The sequence below is a fragment of the Salmo salar genome, chromosome 12 (genome assembly GCF_965601325.2).
Source record: "Salmo salar chromosome 12, fSalSal1, whole genome shotgun sequence".
Taxonomy (NCBI): Eukaryota; Metazoa; Chordata; class Actinopteri; order Salmoniformes; family Salmonidae; genus Salmo; species Salmo salar.
Window position 1 is genome coordinate 23,021,476 of NC_138302.1, and position 20,849 is coordinate 23,042,324.

Below are 20,849 nucleotides of genomic sequence, written 5' to 3' on the forward strand. Positions count from 1 at the left end.
CCATTACCGTACTTCGAAGCATGTCAACCGCTGTTTAAAATCTATTTTTATGCTATTTTTCTCGTAAAAAAGCGATAATATTCCGACCGGGAAACCCTGTTTACGTTCAAAGACAGAGAAAATAAAAACATGGTGTCGCCTCGTGCACGCGCCTCAGTCTCATTGTCCTCTGATCGACCACCATCCAAATGCGCTAATGTTTTTCAGCCAGGGCCTGCAAAGACATCATTCAGCGGTTTGCCGCCTTCTGAGAGCCTATGGGAGCCGTAGGAAGTGTCACGTTACAGCAGAGATACTCAGTTTTAAATAAAGAGAGTGTAGAAGCCGAATAAATGGTCAGAGACGGCACTTCCTGTAAGGAATCTTCTCAGGTTTTTGCCTGCCATATGAGTTCTGTTATACTCACAGACACCATTCAAACAGTTTTAGAAACTTTAGGGTGTTTTCTATCCAAAGCCAATAATTATATGCATATTCTAGTTTCTGGGCAGTAGTAATACCCAGATTAAATCGGGTACGTTTTTTATCCGGCCGTGCAAATACTGCCCCCTATCCCCAACAGGTTAAGTGTGTGTGTTATGGTGGTTGTCTGTGTATTATTAAGAGTGTGTTCTTGTGTATTGACAGCTGTGTGTGTTTCCCCTCTGCAGGGATGAAGACCTACCTGATCTCAGGGAGGAAGTTAGAGCATGCTCAGTGTGGTTGTTCTCAGGACATCCTGACCCCGTGCCCTCGCCCCCACACCTCTGCCCTCATACCTGGGGGGGCTGCTGCCCTCTGTGTGTCCTGCACTGTGAATGGGGAGCAGACAGAGGAGGGGGCCGGACTCAATGGATGCCAGGATGAACATAAGACAAACAGCGCCAAGGTAGACCACACGCCTATGCAGGCACGCAAGGACGCCACTCCCCCCCCCACACTCCCCCCCACACACACACACACACACACACACACACACACACACACACACACACACACACACACACACACACTGACAACACACTCCTGTGCCAACGTAGCTTACCACACACCTGCTAGTAACATACACCTGCACCGCACACTTGTCTAAGACACATCCCTCTCGCTCCTTCTTCTGTAGTTTACTCCAGGCTGCAGCCCCAGGGCTCTGAATGGCATTCTCAGTCCTCCACTGGAGGACTCGGTGATGGCCAGCCAGAGCTCTCTATGCGACATGCTCCAGGAGAAAGAAAAGAAGACCAGTACGGGCACAGGGACGGGTACCAGCCTGGGTATGGGGGGTCCAGGAGGGGCGGGACCGGGGGGCACAGGCATGGACCACTCCGCCCTCATCCCGCTACGCTCCAAGAACTTCAGGGAGAAGAGTGACGTCCATTTTGTTGATGTAATCAAGGAGGACAGGTGAGGACCGGAGGGAGTATGGTGGCTTTTGGCTTTTCTTATGAACTGTTTTGAGTTCAGTACATTTAAATAACCTAGACCAGAGTTCAGTCATAAACCCTGACCCTGAACCAGTTTAGAGGAGCATATTAACGTTGGGAGATAGTAGGTGGCTTAAGTGGAATGATTGACAGTCTGAAGCTGACCCTGGATTAGTTGATAGGACTAGTTGTTATTTACTACTGCACTGCTGTTAGATACTACTGCACTGTAGTTAGATATTACTGCACTGTTGTTAGATACTACTGCACTGTTGTTACATACTACTGCACTGCTGTTAGATACTACTGCACTGCTGTTAGATACTACTGCACTGCTGTTAGATACTACTGCACTGCTGTTAGATACTACTGCACTGTTGTTAGATACTACTGCACTGCTGTTAGATACTACTGCACTGTTGTTAGATACTACTGCACTGTTGTTAGATACTACTGCACTGCTGTTAGACACTACTGCACTGCTGTTAGATACTACTGCGCTGTTGTTAGATACTACTGCACTGCTGTTAGATACTACTGCGCTGTTGTTAGATACTACTGCACTGCTGTTAGACACTACTGCACTGCTGTTAGATACTACTGCGCTGTTGTTAGATACTACTGCACTGCTGTTAGATACTACTGCGCTGTTGTTAGATACTACTGCACTGCTGTTAGACACTACTGCACTGCTGTTAGATACTACTGCGCTGTTGTTAGATACTACTGCACTGCTGTTAGACACTACTGCACTGCTGTTAGATACTACTGCACTGTTGTTAGATACTACTGCACTGTTGTTAGATACTACTGCACTGCTGTTAGATACTACTGCGCTGTTGTTAGATACTACTGCACTGCTGTTAGATACTACTGCACTGCTGTTAGATACTACTGCACTGCTGTTAGATACTACTGCACTGTTGTTAGATACTACTGCACTGTTGTTAGATACTACTGCACTGCTGTTAGACACTACTGCACTGCTGTTAGATACTACTGCGCTGTTGTTAGATACTACTGCACTGCTGTTAGATACTACTGCACTGTTGTTAGATACTACTGCACTGCTGTTAGACACTACTGCACTGCTGTTAGATACTACTGCACTGTTGTTAGATACTACTGCACTGCTGTTAGACACTACTGCACTGCTGTTAGATACTACTGCACTGTTGTTAGATACTACTGCACTGTTGTTAGATACTACTGCACTGTTGTTAGACACTACTGCACTGCTGTTAGACACTACTGCACTGCTGTTAGACACTACTGCACTGCTGTTAGATACTACTGCACTGCTGTTAGATACTACTGCACTGCTGTTAGACACTACTGCACTGCTGTTAGACACTACTGCACTGCTGTTAGATACTACTGCACTGCTGTTAGATACTACTGCACTGCTGTTAGATACTACTGCACTGTTGTTAGATACTACTGCACTGTTGTTAGATACTACTGCACTGTTGTTAGACACTACTGCACTGCTGTTAGATACTACTGCACTGCTGTTAGATACTACTGCACTGCTGTTAGATACTACTGCACTGCTGTTAGATACTACTGCACTGTTGTTAGATACTACTGCACTCTTGTTAGATTCTACTGCACTGTTGTTAGATACTACTGCACTGCTGTTAGATACTACTGCACTGTTGTTAGACACTACTGCACTGCTGTTAGATACTACTGCACTCTTGTTAGATTCTACTTCACTGTTGGAGCTAGGAACACAAGCATTTTGCTACACCCGCAATAACATCTGCTAAATATGTGTATGTGACCAATAACATTTGATTTAATTTAGGAGCAGAACTGGACATGTCTTGGCAGATCAGGGATTAGCCTTCCTTAGGTTTAAAGTGAAAGGCCTTTTTCTTACAAACTCTAAATCCAATAATGCACTAATCAATATCAATGTAGTACTAACAAAAATAACATACGGTAGAACAAAAAGGAGGAGGAGGAGAAATAAAAATAAGAAATAAGGAGGACATGAGAAAGTAAGAAGCTGTACAGGGTCAGTTCCAGTACCATATTATAATGTACAGGGATACTGGATCTATAGAGGTAGATATGTATAGGGGTAAGGATACTATATACAGGGTCAGTACCATATTATAATGTACAGGGATACTGGATCTATAGAGGTAGATATGTATAGGGGTAAACATACTATATACAGGGTCAGTACCATATTATAATGTACAGGGATACTGGATCTATAGAGGTAGATATGTATAGGGGTAAACATACTATATACAGGGTCAGTACCATATAATAATGTACAGGGATACTGGATCTATAGAGGTAGATATGTATAGGGGTAAACATACTATATACAGGGTCAGTACCATATAATAATGTACAGGGATACTGGATCTATAGAGGTAGATATGTATAGGGGTAAACATACTATATACAGGGTCAGTACCATATTATAATGTACAGGGATACTGGATCTATAGAGGTAGATATGTATAGGGGTAAGGATACTATATACAGGGTCAGTACCATATTATAATGTACAGGGATACTGGATCTATAGAGGTAGATATGTATAGGGGTAAACATACTATATACAGGGTCAGTACCATATAATAATGTACAGGGATACTGGATCTATAGAGGTAGATATGTATAGGGGTAAGCATACTATATACAGGGTCAGTACCATATTATAATGTACAGGGACACTGGATCTATAGAGGTAGATATGTATAGGGGTAAGGATACTATATACAGGGTCAGTACCATATAATAATGTACAGGGATACTGGATCTATAGAGGTAGATATGTATAGAGGTAAACATACTATATACAGGGTCAGTACCATATTATAATGTACAGGGATACTGGATCTATAGAGGTAGATATGTATAGGGGTAAGGATACTATATACAGGGTCAGTACCATATTATAATGTACAGGGATACTGGATCTATAGAGGTAGATATGTATAGGGGTAAGGATACTATATACAGGGTCAGTACCATATAATAATGTACAGGGATACTGGATCTATAGAGGTAGATATGTATAGGGGTAAGGATACTATATACAGGGTCAGTACCATATTATAATGTACATGGATACTGGATCTATAGAGGTAGATATGTATAGGGGTAAGGATACTATATACAGGGTCAGTACCATATAATAATGTACAGGGATACTGGATCTATAGAGGTAGATATGTATAGGGGTAAACATACTATATACAGGGTCAGTACCATATTATAATGTACAGGGATACTGGATCTATAGAGGTAGATATGTATAGGGGTAAACATACTATATACAGGGTCAGTACCATATTATAATGTACAGGGATACTGGATCTATAGAGGTAGATATGTATAGGGGTAAGGATACTATATACAGGGTCAGTACCATATAATAATGTACAGGGATACTGGATCTATAGAGGTAGATATGTATAGGGGTAAACATACTATATACAGGGTCAGTACCATATTATAATGTACAGGGATACTGGATCTATAGAGGTAGATATGTATAGGGGTAAGGATACTATATACAGGGTCAGTACCATATTATAATGTACAGGGATACTGGATCTATAGAGGTAGATATGTATAGGGGTAAACATACTATATACAGGGTCAGTACCATATTATAATGTACAGGGATACTGGATCTATAGAGGTAGATATGTATAGGGGTAAACATACTATATACAGGGTCAGTACCATATTATAATGTACAGGGATACTGGATCTATAGAGGTAGATATGTATAGGGGTAAACATACTATATACAGGGTCAGTACCATATTATAATGTACAGGGATACTGGATCTATAGAGGTAGATATGTATAGGGGTAAACATACTATATACAGGGTCAGTACCATATTATAATGTACAGGGATACTGGATCTATAGAGGTAGATATGTATAGGGGTAAACATACTATATACAGGGTCAGTACCATATTATAATGTACAGGGATACTGGATCTATAGAGGTAGATATGTATAGGGGTAAGGATACTATATACAGGGTCAGTACCATATTATAATGTACAGGGATACTGGATCTATAGAGGTAGATATGTATAGGGGTAAGCATACTATATACAGGGTCAGTACCATATTATAATGTACAGGGATACTGGATCTATAGAGGTAGATATGTATAGGGGTAAGGATACTATATACAGGGTCAGTACCATATTATAATGTACAGGGATACTGGATCTATAGAGGTAGATATGTATAGGGGTAAGGTGACTAGGCATCAGGATATATGATAAACAGAGTAGCAGCGATTTTATGTGAGTGTGTGTGTGTGTGTGTATAGAGTCAGTATAGATGTGTGTGCGTGTTGAGCGTGTCAGTGTGCGTGAGTGTGTATTGAGACAGTGCAAGAATAAAAATAACTAAAAGGTCAACTTAGATAGACATAGATCGTCTGGGTAGCCATTTGTTAGCTATTTAGCAGTCTTATGGCTTGGGGATAGAAGCTGTTCAGGAGCCTGTTGGTGTCAGACTTGATACACCGGCACCACTTGCCGTGAGGAAGCAGAGAGAACAGTCCATGGCTTGGGTGGTTTAGGATTACCAACAGTGCTATGGTGATTAGTGTTGACAGCGTATATATTTTAAGTTGGTCTAAGGGAGGAATCCCAGCTTGAGATGCATGCACTTAATCTCGATGATCACGTAAATAATGCATAGATGTCAATGGATGATTCAAGTCATGCATGCAGATGTCGAGTTCAAGTTAGGATTCCACCGTGAAACCCTCTACCGGTCTTTTCCTCAATCTATTCTCCTGTCTTTCAAGTCTGATGAAGGACTACTTCTTCAAGCCTCCCATCAACAAGCTGAGCCTCAACTTCCTGGAGAGACCTTTGGAGACAGCCTACCGCATCAGCTACCAGGAGGAGGTACACACAAACACACACACACACACACACACACAGACACCCTCAATCCGTGTCAGTCAAAGCCGTATTGACCGCGTGTTCATACAAAGCCCCCTGCTGGTGTGTATAAGATATTTCAGTTCTAACAGTTTGACCACATTATAGTAGTAATAATCTGAACTTTATCTCCTCTCTCTGTCCCTGTGTTGTTCCCCTCTCATCCCAACTGTCTAACCACCTCTCCCCTTCCTTTCTCCTCTCCTTCTCTCTATGTCTCTGACTACTCTCTCCCCTCCAGGTGGAGACCCAGGCCCCGGTGCAGACCTTCTCTATGTCTCTGACTACTCTCTCCCCTCCAGGTGGAGACCCAGGCCCCGGTGCAGACCTTCTCTATGTCTCTGACTACTCTCTCCCCTCCAGGTGGAGACCCAGGCCCCGGTGCAGACCTTCTCTATGTCTCTGACTACTCTCTCCCCTCCAGGTGGAGACCCAGGCCCCGGTGCAGACCTTCTCTATGTCTCTGACTACTCTCTCCCCTCCAGGTGGAGACCCAGGCCCCGGTGCAGACCTTCTCTATGTCTCTGACTACTCTCTCCCCTCCAGGTGGAGACCCAGGCCCCGGTGCAGACCTTCTCTATGTCTCTGACTACTCTCTCCCCTCCAGGTGGAGACCCAGGCCCCGGTGCAGACCTTCTCTATGTCTCTGACTACTCTCTCCCCTCCAGGTGGAGACCCAGGCCCCGGTGCAGACCTTCTCTATGTCTCTGACTACTCTCTCCCCTCCAGGTGGAGACCCAGGCCCCGGTGCAGACCTTCTCTATGTCTCTGACTACTCTCTCCCCTCCAGGTGGAGACCCAGGCCCCGGTGCAGACCTTCTCTATGTCTCTGACTACTCTCTCCCCTCCAGGTGGAGACCCAGGCCCCGGTGCAGACCTTCTCTATGTCTCTGACTACTCTCTCCCCTCCAGGTGGAGACCCAAGGCCCCGGTGCAGACCTTCTCTATGTCTCTGACTACTCTCTCCCCTCCAGGTGGAGACCCAGGCCCCGGTGCAGACCTTCTCTATGTCTCTGACTACTCTCTCCCCTCCAGGTGGAGACCCAGGCCCCGGTGCAGACCTTCTCTATGTCTCTGACTACTCTCTCCCCTCCAGGTGGAGACCCAAGGCCCCGGTGCAGACCTTCTCTATGTCTCTGACTACTCTCTCCCCTCCAGGTGGAGACCCAGGCCCCGGTGCAGACCTTCTCTATGTCTCTGACTACTCTCTCCCCTCCAGGTGGAGACCCAAGGCCCCGGTGCAGACCTTCTCTATGTCTCTGACTACTCTCTCCCCTCCAGGTGGAGACCCAGGCCCCGGTGCAGACCTTCGCCAGCCCTACCTTCAGCTCCTTCCTGGATGTTCTCCTATCCTGCTCTGTGTTCCTCGCCCTCACCTTGGCCTGCTTCCTGGTTCCCATGGTCACCATGGAGACGCCTCAGGCAACTGTCCTGGGATTCGCTACCGCTGCTGGTCTGTTAGAGCTTTTCTCCCTGGTGCTGTCCATACGGTGAGGGATGGAGGGGGGAGAAAGTGGGAGGGAGAGAGGGTGGGTAAAGTGAAGTGTCTGCTGGAGTTGGTCTCCCTGTTGCTATATGGAGGGATGAGAAATTACAAAAGGAGGGAGGGAGAGAGAGGGGGGTAGAGGGGGTAAGGGAGAACTGATAGGGATGTGAGTCAGTGTATCATAATGTTGTCCTTTTTTGCTATTTACTTGTCCCTTCTTTACTCACCTCCTCCCCCTCGGCCCCCTGCAGTATGACGTTCTACCTGGACAACGTGTTGAGCTGTACCCAGACCTTGCTGAGGGTGGTGTCAGGCTGGATCCCCCGTCATGTGATCGGGGCCGTGCTGGTCTCACTTCCTGCTGTGTCCGTGTTCTCACACCTCGCCTGCAGCCTCCACCTGCCCATCCAGGTAAGGAGAGATAGAGAGGGGAAAGGAGGAGGGCAGACTGGTAGACATGGGGTTCTAGTCAGGGATGGTCAAAGGGGTTTGAACACTGCTCCAGATGACAGATGGCAAATGTATTGCTGCTAACAACACTTATTTACAATAATAGGTGTTCTCAAGTGTGTGGGACTAAGTGTCAAGAGCATTGAGTTATACTTGGTCCACAGTTGTAGGGCCCACTAGAAAGTGCCAGTGTTTCAGAGAGAGAAACAGTCAATGGAAAATGGAGAGGTCTATACTTGTGGAGCTTGTTTCACAGATTTTTGACGTTCTCCTATCAAATCCTTTATGTGGAAGAGATAGAGGTCCTAGTTTGGGCAGAGGCTAACTACACACTGCACATTTTTTCTCCGGAGCTGCTGCCATAGGGCTCTGATCAATAAGTAGTGCACTATATATGGAATAGGGGCTCAGTTGGTAGAGCATGGTGTTTGCAACACCAGGGTTGTGGGTTCGATTCCCACGGGGGCCAGTACAAAAAAATAAAAATAAATGAAATGTATGTATTCACTACTGTAAGTTGCTCTGGATAAGAGCGTCTGCTAAATGACTCAAATGTAAATGTAATGTGGGATGCATTCAAGTCTTGACTTCTTACAAGTCAAGCTGGTGTGTTTTGATATTTTGTTTTGCAAGGATCCCCCCCCCCCACACACACACACACACACACACACACACACACACACACACAATAACATGGAAGAGAGAGGGGATACCTGGCAGAGAGAGAGAGGGATGGAGGGATGAAAGAGAGGGATGGATAGGACAAGAGCGATGAATAATATGGCAGAGAAAGAGAAGATGCGTGTGAGAGGGATAGAAGGGAGGGATGGAAGCATGGAGCGAGATATGGAGGGATGGAAGAGAGACGTGTTAAGTCATCATAAGTCTGTATTAACTACTGTACAGGGGATTCAACTATTGATGTGCGTGTGGGTGTGTTCACCCATGCCACTGGTGTGCATAAGGCATGTGCACATAGGTGTGAGTGTGTTAAGGGTGTTGGTGGGGAAGTATGTTTATGTTACCATATGTAATATATTGTGTGAGTACTCTTGTGTACCAGGGTCAAGTTCCATTTCAATTCAGTCAATTTGGGAAATAACCTGAAATTCCAATTCCCAATTTCTTCTCATAGAGAAGCATTGAGGAAAATTGGAATTTCAGTTTACACAAACAAATGTTGTGTGTCCTCCCTCTAGGTAACCATGTTCCTGTGCTGTGCAGTGACCATAGCCATCATCCAGTACTGTAACTTCTGCCAGCTAAGTTTCTGGATGAGATCTACCCTGGCCACGGCTGTTGGTGTGGCTCTACTAGTGCTGCTCCACAGCCCCCTCAACAGGACAGGGTGAGTACTGCAGCCTATACATATTTACAACCCATTCAGAACTTTAATCAAATCCAATTTTATTTTTCGCGTACACATATTTTGCAGATGTTATCGCAGGTGTGCAGTAATACCTGACAATACAAAACAATACACCCAAATCCCCAAAATAAAAGAAAGGAATTAAGAAATATATAAATATTAGCAATCCGCATGTCTGTTCTTCTTATTGGTGTCCTTTAGTAGTGGTTTCTTTGCAGCAATTCGACCATGAAGGTCTGATTCACACAGTCTCCTCTGAACAGTTGATGTTGAGATGTGTCTGTTACTTGAACTCTGAACCATTTATTTGGGCTGCAATTTCTGAGGCTGGTAACTCTAATGAACTTATCCTCTGCAGCAGAGGTAACTCTGGGTCTTCCATTCCTGTGGTGGTCCTCATGAGAGCCAGTTTCATCATAGCGCTTGATGGTTTTTGCGACTGCACTTGAAGAAACTTTCAAAGTTCTTGAAATTTTCCGTATTGACTGACCTTCATGTCTTAAAGTAATGATGGACTGTCGTTTCTCTGTTTATTTGAGCTGTTCTTGCCATAATATGTACTTGGTCTTCTACCAAATATCTTCTATTTACCACCCCTACCTTGTCACAACACAACTGATTGGCTCAAACGCATTAAGAAGGAAAGAAATTCCACAAATTAACTTTTAACAAATGCATTCCAGGTGACTACCTCATGAAGCTGGTTGAGAGAATGCCATGAGTGTGCAAAGCTGTCATCAAGGCAAAGGGTGGCTACTTTGAAGAATCTCAAATATAAAATATATTTTTATTTGTTTAACACTTTTTTGGTTACTACAGCGAGGGTAAAAAGTATTTGATCCCCTGCTGATTTTGTACGTTTGCCCACTGACAAAGAAATGATCAGTCTATAATTTTAATGGTAGGTTTATTTGAACAGTGAGAGACAGAATAACAACAACAAAAAATCCAGAAAAACGCATGTCAAATACTATTTTCCCTCACTGTACATGATTCCATATATGTTATTTCATAGTTTTGACGTATTCTACAATGTAGAAAATAGTAAAAATAAAGAAAAACCCTGGAAATGAGTAGGTGTGTCCAAACTTTTGACTGGTACTGTATATGATTGTGTGTATAGGCATTATGGACAATATATGAATAGAAAAGGTGTGTACAGCAGTAGTTATATAGGATGAGCAACTAGAATACAGTATATACATATGAAGTGGGTAAAACAGGATGTAAACAGTGTTCCATGACTGTGTACATAGGGCAGCAGTCTCCGAGGTGGAGGGTAGAGTACCGGGTGGTATCCGGCTAGTATCAGTGACTAAAGTTCAGGGCAGGGTACTGGGCGGAGGCTGGCTAGTGGTGACTGTTTAACAGTCTGATGGCCTGGAGATAAAAAGCTTTTTTTCAGTCTCTCCGTCCCAGCTTTGATGCACCTGTACTGTCTCCGCCTTCTAGAGGGTAGCGGGGGTGAAACGTTTGAAACTTTACAACATTATGAAGATGTTATAACTTATGTTTTAATGTTAAAACTTTAAGCTGTATTTTTTTTTTTATTGTATAGCTTACAGTTTATTTGCCGTTAGTCAGCCGTTAGTCAGCATTTTATGACATACACAAATGCACAATAATACACAATATACCTCTCCCTCCCAGTGGCTCTTGGGAAATGTTCATATTCATCTGTTTGTGAGCCAAGTTGTGTGTGTGAGTAAGTGTGTTGGAGTGTGAGTGTGTTGGAATGTGTTATCACTGTGTTTAACTCACAGGAGTCATTCTAAGAGGTTGATATGAATCAGTCAGCCGTGTGTGTGTGTGTGTGTGTGTGTGTGTGTGTGTGTGTGTGTGTGTGTGTGTGTGTGTGTGTGTGTGTGTGTGTGTGTGTGTGTGTGTGTGTGTGTGTGTGTGTGTGTGTGTGTGTGTGTAACTGACGGGAGTCACTCTGTCTTGCAGCTCCAGTAATGACAGTTCTCCAGTGATGGGGTGAGTGTTGCCATGGAAACGCAGAATGTTGATGGATGAGTGATATTTGGGAGGGTGACGGGGGTGAAAGGAGAGAAGAGGGGCCATCTTTCTCTTTCCATCTCTCTCTCTTTCTCCCTCTCTCTTCACTCTCTCTCCCTCTCTCACTCTCTTTTCTCCCTCTCTCCTCTCCTTTCTTTTCTCAAACTGTGAAGTATGGCTGGTGTAATCATAGCAGCTAAATGTCAGCAGCAGTGGCAATGTCTGCATCTCAAAGGCAGCATCTCAAAGGCACCCTATTCCCTACTTAGTGCACTACTTTTGACCAGGGCCCATAGGGAATAGGGTGCCATTTGGGACAGATCCTGTGAGTCAGACTGGCTAGCTGGTCCCATCTGTCTGTCTCTCGGTCTGTCTGTCTGTCTGTCTGTCTCTCGGTCTGTCTGTCTGTCTGTCTCTCGGTCTGTCTGTCTCTCTCTCTCGGTCTGTCTGTCTCTCTCTCTCGGTCTGTCTGTCTCTCTCTCTCGGTCTGTCTGTCTCTCTCTCTCTCTCTGTCTGTCTCTCTCTCTCGGTCTGTCTGTCTCTCTCTCTCGGTCTGTCTGTCTCTCTCTCTCGGTCTGTCTGTCTCTCTCTCTCGGTCTGTCTGTCTCTCTCTCTTGGTCTGTCTGTCTCTCTCTCTCTCTCGGTATGTCTGTCTGTCTCTAGGTCTGTCTGTCTCTCTGTATGTCTTTCTGTCTGTCTGGCTGGCTCCGTCTGTCTACCTCTCTCTACACCCTCCCTTTTTATCTCTCTCTATCTCTTACATTCTCTCTCTCTCTGTCTACCCATCTCTCTCTATACCCTCTCTACACTCTCTATACCCTCCCTTCTTATCTCTCTCACTCTCTCTCTACACCCTCCTTTCTTAACTCTTTCTTTCTCTCTCTTTCTGTCTAGCCGCTGCACCACCCTTTCTCTCTCTTTCTGTCTAGCCGCTACACCACCCTTTCTCTCTCTTTCTGTCTAGCCGCTGCACCACCCTTTCTCTCTCTTTCTGTCTAGCCGCTGCACCACCCTTTCTCTCTCTTTCTGTCTAGCCGCTGCACCACCCTTTCTCTCTCTTTCTGTCTAGCCGCTGCACCACCCTTTCTCTCTCTTTCTGTCTAGCCGCTACACCACCCTTTCTCTCTCTTTCTGTCTAGCCGCTACACCACCCTTTCTCTCTCTTTCTGTCTAGCCGCTGCACCACCCTTTCTCTCTCTTTCTGTCTAGCCGCTACACCACCCTTTCTCTCTCTTTCTGTCTAGCCGCTGCACCACCCTTTCTCTCTCTTTCTGTCTAGCCGCTACACCACCCTTTCTCTCTCTTTCTGTCTAGCCGCTACACCACCCTTTCTCTCTCTTTCTGTCTAGCCGCTGCACCACCCTTTCTCTCTCTTTCTGTCTAGCCGCTGCACCACCCTTTCTCTCTCTTTCTGTCTAGCCGCTACACCACCCTTTCTCTCTCTTTCTGTCTAGCCGCTACACCACCCTTTCTCTCTCTTTCTGTCTAGCCGCTGCACCACCCTTTCTCTCTCTTTCTGTCTAGCCGCTACACCACCCTTTCTCTCTCTTTCTGTCTAGCCGCTGCACCACCCTTTCTCTCTCTTTCTGTCTAGCCGCTACACCACCCTTTCTCTCTCTTTCTGTCTAGCCGCTGCACCACCCTTTCTCTCTCTTTCTGTCTAGCCGCTACACCACCCTTTCTCTCTCTTTCTGTCTAGCCGCTGCACCACCCTTTCTCTCTCTTTCTGTCTAGCCGCTACACCACCCTTTCTCTCTCTGTCTGCCCTCATCTACTTCCTGCCCTCTTCTCATTTTCTCCTTCTCTTTTCCAGTAACATCACCAATGAGACATGGTCCACTCCAGAACCACGGCCAGACCCCATGGACTCTGTGAGACCCCTAGACCTACTGGTCCCAGAAGCGGTACTCACCTACTTCCTCCTCCTCCTATTGGTCTGGTTCCTGAACCACGAGTTTGAGGTCAGCTACCGTCTCCATTACCACGGCAACATAGAGGCCGACAAGCACCGCGTCAAGATCCAGAACATGCGGGACCAGGCCGACTGGTTGCTAGGCAACATCATCCCAATCCACGTCGCCGAGCAGCTCAAGGTGACCCAGTCGTACTCCAAAAATCACGACAACGCCGGGGTCATCTTTGCGAGTATTGTGAATTTTTCTGAATTCTACGAGGAAAGTTACGAAGGCGGGAAGGAGTGTTACCGAGTGCTCAATGAGCTCATCGGCGACTTCGACGAGTTGCTACGGAAACCGGACTTCGCCAACGTGGAGAAGATCAAGACGATCGGCGCCACGTACATGGCGGCGTCCGGGCTGAACCCTCAGCAGTGCATTGACGACTCCCACCCCAACTCTAACCACCTGAGGGCGCTGTTCGACTTCACCCTCGAGATGATGGGTGTTTTGGACGACTTCAATAAAAACATGCTAGGCTTTGGGTTTAAGCTCCGTATCGGGTTCAACCATGGTCCCCTGACAGCGGGGGTGATCGGCACTACCAAGTTGCTCTACGACATCTGGGGAGACACAGTGAATATTGCGAGTCGCATGGACTCTACAGGGGTGGAGTGTCGGGTACAGGTGAGTGAGGAGAGCCACTCGGCGCTCAGCAGAATGGGGTTAGAGTTCGACTACCGCGGTACCGTCAACGTCAAGGGCAAAGGTCAAATGAGGACCTTCCTGTATCCCAGGAGCACTGAAAGAGGTGGGCAGCTATTGGCTGAGCCTTGGCTACAGCCACATCAATTAGTTGCTGTTTTGCCCCCGGTGAAACCTGTCCAATCACAGGCAGCCGTTAGACCCGTGGGGGAAGGGGACACCGTTAATACGACCAAGTCTGATGCAGGTGCCAATGTGCCAGCTCCTCCTCCCTTATCCTCTTCTTACACTACTCCCACCTCCTCCTCTTCCTCCACATTCACCCCCCAAGCCTCTTCCATAGGACCACCTGGAGCTCCTCCAGGACTAGGGCCAGAGCCAGGCCCGGCCAAGCCCTGCGGGGTGAGGGCAGATCGGGCAGAGGGGTACAGGGACGCTCCTCCAACCCCACCAGGAATTCCCCAAACTGGGGCTGGCCACCCCCCTGCTACGGGCACGGACCCTCACCCCCTTACCCTGGACCTGGACCCGGAGCTAGTACCCTGTACCTTGGCACAGCCTGAGGAAGAGGAGGAGGAGGAAGCAAATGAGCTGACAAAGCTCAATAAGGAGGATTTCATGTCACGCCTTTGATCCATCAAGTGCTGATCTAGGATCAGCTCCCCCTTATCCATATAATCCTATTCATTATGATTTTAAAGTCAAAACTGATCCTTGATCAGCACTCCTTTCTCTGAGCAGCTGAAGACAGAAGTAGCTACAGATACAGGTTTGTAGGGATGGAAGGAGGTTTTTTCCCCCTATCTTATCCATCAATCAACTTTCTGAACCAAAACAGATGTTTTCACATGATGAAATGTGACTGCAGACAGAGTGACCTTTGGACATTGACTTGTAGTCAAGCTATGATGGCTCATCACTTTTCTATAGGAAGGGGGAGGGCTGTGTTGAGCACAGTTATTGTGGCACAATATAATGGAGGGGGAGGGAGGAGGATTAGAGAAAGGGTTTTTGCTTGTTGGTGTTGAGGTTTTATTTTTCTTATGCTTTGGTTGATATGTAGAGAAGTGCCTTCAGGACAAGAACCGTTAACGAACAAGAATTGAATATGGAACAAAAACACAAAAAAGGTTGGAACAATCTTTAGCATGACTTATTTTTTATATTTCAAACCTAGTCTACCGATGATGCTGTGGTTCTTTTACTACAAGTTGTTTTTTCAATGCAATTTATTTTGTTATTGTATCGTTATCGTTTGTGCCATATTCAGTTTTTCACTTGATCAGTTGTAGCCTATTCGCCTGACCGTAAAGGGAAATAAATGACGTGACAGACAGTGGTGGAACCTGGGTAAGAAGCAGGGAGTTATGGGTAGAATAAGGGAATGACAAAAAGCAGTGTTATTGGTGTTTCTGCTTTGAGACGATGGCTTAGAGTGTTTGTGATGTGCTACATAGAACCAATACTAAAGGGAAAGCCAACATAGGGATTTATCTTCACACTGACGCTTTTTTATGTCCAACTTTTCAGGAAGGACATTTTTTTTTAAGAAACTTCCGTTCAGCTTCTTTAAGTGGTCTGTGGAACATAACTGTCGGAACCACAGGTCTCCTCACTGGGTCTCACACAACTTTTCCTAGACCTCTCTTAAATGGAAATGGCAAATTGGCATGGTAGCCTATACCAAGCAGTCTTGACAGTAAGAAAACTGAACAAAGACGTTATAGCACTCTCAAGTAGCGATTATACTCTAACAGGTATGCTGAAAAAGCACAAATCAAAAAATCGTTTAAGGGAATCATAGTGTAGGAAATTAAAGGGACTATTTGGTTATATCAAAATGGGAAAGCACTTAAAATCTTTAGGGATAAAATGTGTTAAAAGTATGACATTTGCCAAAAGGAACAGAATTCATTACAAACAGTTTATTAACATGTTATAACATGTATTAATGTGTATTGAAGTGAAAACTCAAGTTTGTATGAAGTTCTATCCATTGTGTTAGTTGCCACAGAAACAAATTATTTTGACTGACACCAGATTCAACCAATGGCTAATCACGGCTGCCTTTAGCTTTGTGTGACATGCTGGTTTGAGGGGTGGGACGTTTAATCTTTTATCCAATCACAGCCTCTGCATGAGGGAGGCTCTACTGTATTAATGTACTTAAAATGTGCCACTTTCATCAAGTTATTATTTGGGTGCAATGCAACCTATATTTTTCAACGTTTTCCTTTTCGAGTAAATTTTTTGTAGTGCCTAAACAAACAATTTTTTGTTGAGTTAGTATGATGATGATAGCAATGATGATGATGATTGTATGTTTTATGAAATGATGAATCGCCTTGAGCAGTTCCAACTGCAACTCCTGTTTTGAGAAAATCAATATCTTGCTCACTTGGTTATTTCTTTCTCTCTCTCTCGCTCTCTCTCTCTCTGACTGATTCTCTGTGAATTCTATGTGAAGGGTGGTGTGCCCAAGGTCTCTTCCGTGCTCCCTCGCTTTTCTCTTTTCTCTCACCTTGCCTTTTCCCCTCTTTTCTGCTCAAGCTTTTACTTCTGAAAGAAAGGGTCTATAGGGGATTCATCTGTAGCCCTGTCACTTTTGTGTCTTACATTTCAGACAGAAAGCAGTATGAAAATCTGTGTGTCGTGTGTATGTATGCGCGTGTGCTTTTTCCCCCCAAGTCTATTTGACTAAGGAGAAAGAGTGAAAGTTGAAGTTGCCACTTGGTGCTGATCAAGGGTCCGTTTTGTGTTTTAATTCCTAATGGTCGATGCTCGGACTTGGGTAGAGTAATCTGATGAGTAATCTTTGGGGATACCTCTACTCTAATCTGCAGGGAGAACCAATAAGAGCTAGTTTAAGGGTCTTTAAGTGGACTATCAGACAAATTATAAACATATGATACGAATCAAAGCAGATGGCCTATAACTTCAAGGTGAGTGCCCATAAAAAGATCTAGAAATCGTATTAAAATCGGACTTAAGTGCTATATGTTGTTCATATTATGCCAATGTACCCTTGCCAAAATTCTGAGTCTGTTTAAAGTTTGGGACTTTTGTTTACCTATCACCAATATGTACTTCTAATATGTCAGTGCCTTTTGCTAGACATCTTGTGTGGATGAAGTTTGGTGGCTTATTGTCAGCCTTCTTGATATTTTTATCCTCAAATGCCTTTCCTCTTCCAATAACTTTGTAGCACATTCATAGATTCTATATATCTGACTATAGTTAATAATTCGACACACACCATTTTTATATTATGAATTAAAGTACTGTGGATCTTTGTATTAAATATTTGGATATATTTTTATTTATCACACTTGAAAAAAACAGCCATACTTTATCTTTCACTTCCACAGAAGCAGACCGTATTTACCATCAATCGTGTATCTATTTGGTTTATGATTGCTTAAGTAAGTGTTTGTGCATTGAATCACACTTGTATTAATTTTGGTAGTTAGAGTGAGACGGAGTACAGTAGCGATTTGTATTGAGTTTGGAGTGAAAGGGCACAGTAACCAAGACTGGTATCCAAGGGACAATTGTTTTTAAAGGGAACTAGGCAGAACAGGGAGGAGGGATATGGGCATGCCACCCTCTTACTAAAACCTTCACCAATACTGAGAAATAAAAAAGGGAATATAAGTAAAAACAAAACTGTCTCAAACTCTGTGCTCTCTGGTAAAAGGGGAGGAATGGGAGGGATTGACTTTGACTTTGCTTGTTTGAGTCTGACATTTTCACCACTTTGCTCTGTGTGTGTGTGTGTGTGTGTGTGTGTGTGTGTGTGTGTGTGTGTGTGTGTGTGTGTGTGTGTGTGTGTGTGTGTGTGTGTGTGTGTGTGTGTGTGTGTTTGCATGGACATACTTACGTTTTTTGCTACCACTTCTCACCCATACACTCCCGCCATTGGTCATTGATTTCTTTCTTTGCCTCTCTTGACATTTCTAACCAACCTTAGGGTTTGTTTGTTAGCTTTCATGACATGGATAAAGCCTCCAGAAGTCTATTTTAATTGAGCCCAAGTAGTATAATTCTAAAGAATATATAACATATATGCCATTTAGCAGACACTTTTATACAAAGTGACTTACAGTCACGCGAGCATACATTTTACATATGGGTGGTGCTGGGAATCAAACACACAATCCTGGCGTTACAAGCGCCATGCTCTACTGACCAGGCCATACAGGACCCAACTGAGCCATACAGGATAATTATGCTATACAATATCTAATACGAATTGGGAGACAAATGCCAACGACGAACAAACTAATTATTCAGTAATTAACATAAGCTTAAACATCAAGAATGCATAGAACAGAGAGATTAAATATATATTGTTTGAACTGAACCAGTGTCTGAGCCTGTGTTTCTTTCTGCAGAAAAAGTCCTTTTACCAGGCCTTCACTATAGTAAATACAATTTTAATTGTTGAGAAAATATAGTTTTTTTTCTTCTTTACGGTTTGGGGTGCAGATATACTAAATATTTGTGGGTGTGTTAGCACATTCAAACTATCATCACAAGCAAAAAAGTTGATAATTCACTCACAATTAAATTGCACACTCACTTTCTTTCACTGCTATGGTAAATTAACTATAGTAAATTAGCTCCAATGTTTTATTTCCACATTGGGGAAAACAATATATATTGAAAAAAGCCAAAGTGTTTTAATTTGTTGATCTGAGATGTATGTTGTGTTTTTTTGCTTGTTTATATTTGCCTTTTTCAATCAGTCAGTGTGCTATTGTGTTTGTTTATTTGTTATTGTGCACATTAACCATAGCCAATGTATCATTTTTAAACACGATGAACATAATCTGTATACATTTGCACAAGGCACTCACTATGTATGTACATATGCAATATGTATTTGATGTCACATTTATGATTTTGTTTCAACTTTTTGTACATGTGCCTGAGCCAGATTTGGACTTTTTGTGAAAATCGATGAACAGGAGAACACTTCAATATCAAACTGTTTTGTCGTCTGCCTGGCTGTCTGGGTGACTGTGTGAGTGATATATTACGTATGATCTTTCAAGGGCTTGTCAAAATAAGTATTTTAGATGCTGCAAGTGCAGCAATATTTCTACCATAATTATGACAACCAACAATCCCCTGCAACTAGCATAAGTACAATAGTAATATATTTTGTTCCTTAATTCAAGAGCCTGATGTTAATGTGGAGACCTATTAGGCTTATTAGACAGTCCAACGTCCATCACACTGCCATTTATTAAAAGAAGATGGACATTGGGGGGTTTGTTTGGCGGATAGGTGGAGGAAAGCAGCATTGTGTACCAACATACACAGGAGAGATGAGGCCAGTGGGAAGGTAGGCCTGGCAGGTAAATCAAGAAAGAAAAGTACAGAAATTAAAGGATCCAAACTTTTGTTTACTTGTGTCATCTTCATTTTAGCCATATTTCATGTTAGAGAAGACTGATCAGATAGACTTCTGCCTAGCTGCATTGATCCACACATTTTAGTGAAGAATGAAGAATTCACAAATGTTATTTCTCATGTGCAATGCATTGCACTGCCTCCCTTTACAACAGCGATATTGACGTGAAGAATCAATAGCCTATTTATTACCAAGTTATTACGGGGAATATTAATTATCTTAAGGTCTCTTACCGCCCCGTAGCGGAATTATAGGGGAATTTCGTGTGACGCACACCAAAGCTTTTTACCATAGGTTTACGTAGGGCGTGATTGCGCGACCCCTCCCCCTCTACAGTCTATCTATCTGGAAAGAGAAAAAAAACTTTTTGTATCGAAGGAATCAACAGCCGCCATCTTGTCGTGGCTCGGAATTAGGATTTCGGTGGATCACAAATTTGTATTTAGAAATTGAGCATCCAAACCGAGGTTTGACGGCAATCTTCCCCTGAAAACGAAGTATTTTAACCTTTTCTTAAGTATTTTTGATGAAAAAATGGGAATTCGATCGGTCATCGTCGGCAAGAATACCCCGTATATCTGATTTCCCCTTAAGTGCGGCGCTCGAGCTCCTATCGCCGTTCGGAGCAGTATTGTTTACCGGGGATAACCGGAGAAGAGACAGCCTCTTACTGACAGTTTTCCGAAAATATATATATATTTTTGCAGTTGTGCATTTTATGGAGCTTCAAACCATTTTTGCATGAAGACATTTGACGTCAAAAATGAGCTGTTTGAACATCTAAAATTAGCGATTTATGGGACAGGAATACAATCCATGTTAATGTTTTTAGATTTAATTTTAACGTACATTTTCCATGGGATTTTTTTATTGGGGTTATTTAACGATAATGTGGGTGTTGGTTGTTGGATTATCATGGGTTGAATGGCGGTGGCGAAGCGGGGCGCTGTTGCATCTTTTTTGAAATTTTCACCCTCACTGCTAGAAAATTAGCCAGTTAGCCAACGTTAGTGAGCAAACCGCTTGCTAACGTGCTAACTAGAGAAAGGTGGAGGTTGTCAGAACAACCTGTTCTGTCCCAGGAATTTCCCTTTTTCAAATAATTAAATAAGAAATCCATTAAAGATCACAATGGCTGAAAACCTGCTCGACATCGGACCTCCCAACTCAAAGC

At 43.9% G+C, this 20,849-nt stretch overlaps 1 protein-coding gene across 2 annotated transcripts in view; it reads left to right on the forward strand.

Moving 5' to 3' along the window:
• LOC106588832 (adenylate cyclase type 9) overlaps positions 1-19,670 on the forward strand; it is an 81,487-nt gene extending 61,817 nt beyond the window's left edge. For both annotated transcript variants that reach the window (XM_045691020.2, XM_045691021.2), the window contains 8 exons: positions 651-868; positions 1,100-1,380; positions 6,215-6,317; positions 7,635-7,843; positions 8,091-8,250; positions 9,489-9,637; positions 11,606-11,635; positions 13,470-19,670. In XM_045691020.2, the coding sequence (XP_045546976.1) occupies positions 651-868; positions 1,100-1,380; positions 6,215-6,317; positions 7,635-7,843; positions 8,091-8,250; positions 9,489-9,637; positions 11,606-11,635; positions 13,470-14,889 (2,570 nt within the window). In that variant the 3' untranslated portion in view covers positions 14,890-19,670. The remainder of the gene's footprint in view (positions 1-650; positions 869-1,099; positions 1,381-6,214; positions 6,318-7,634; positions 7,844-8,090; positions 8,251-9,488; positions 9,638-11,605; positions 11,636-13,469) is intronic.
• The last annotated feature ends 1,179 nt before the right edge of the window (positions 19,671-20,849 follow it).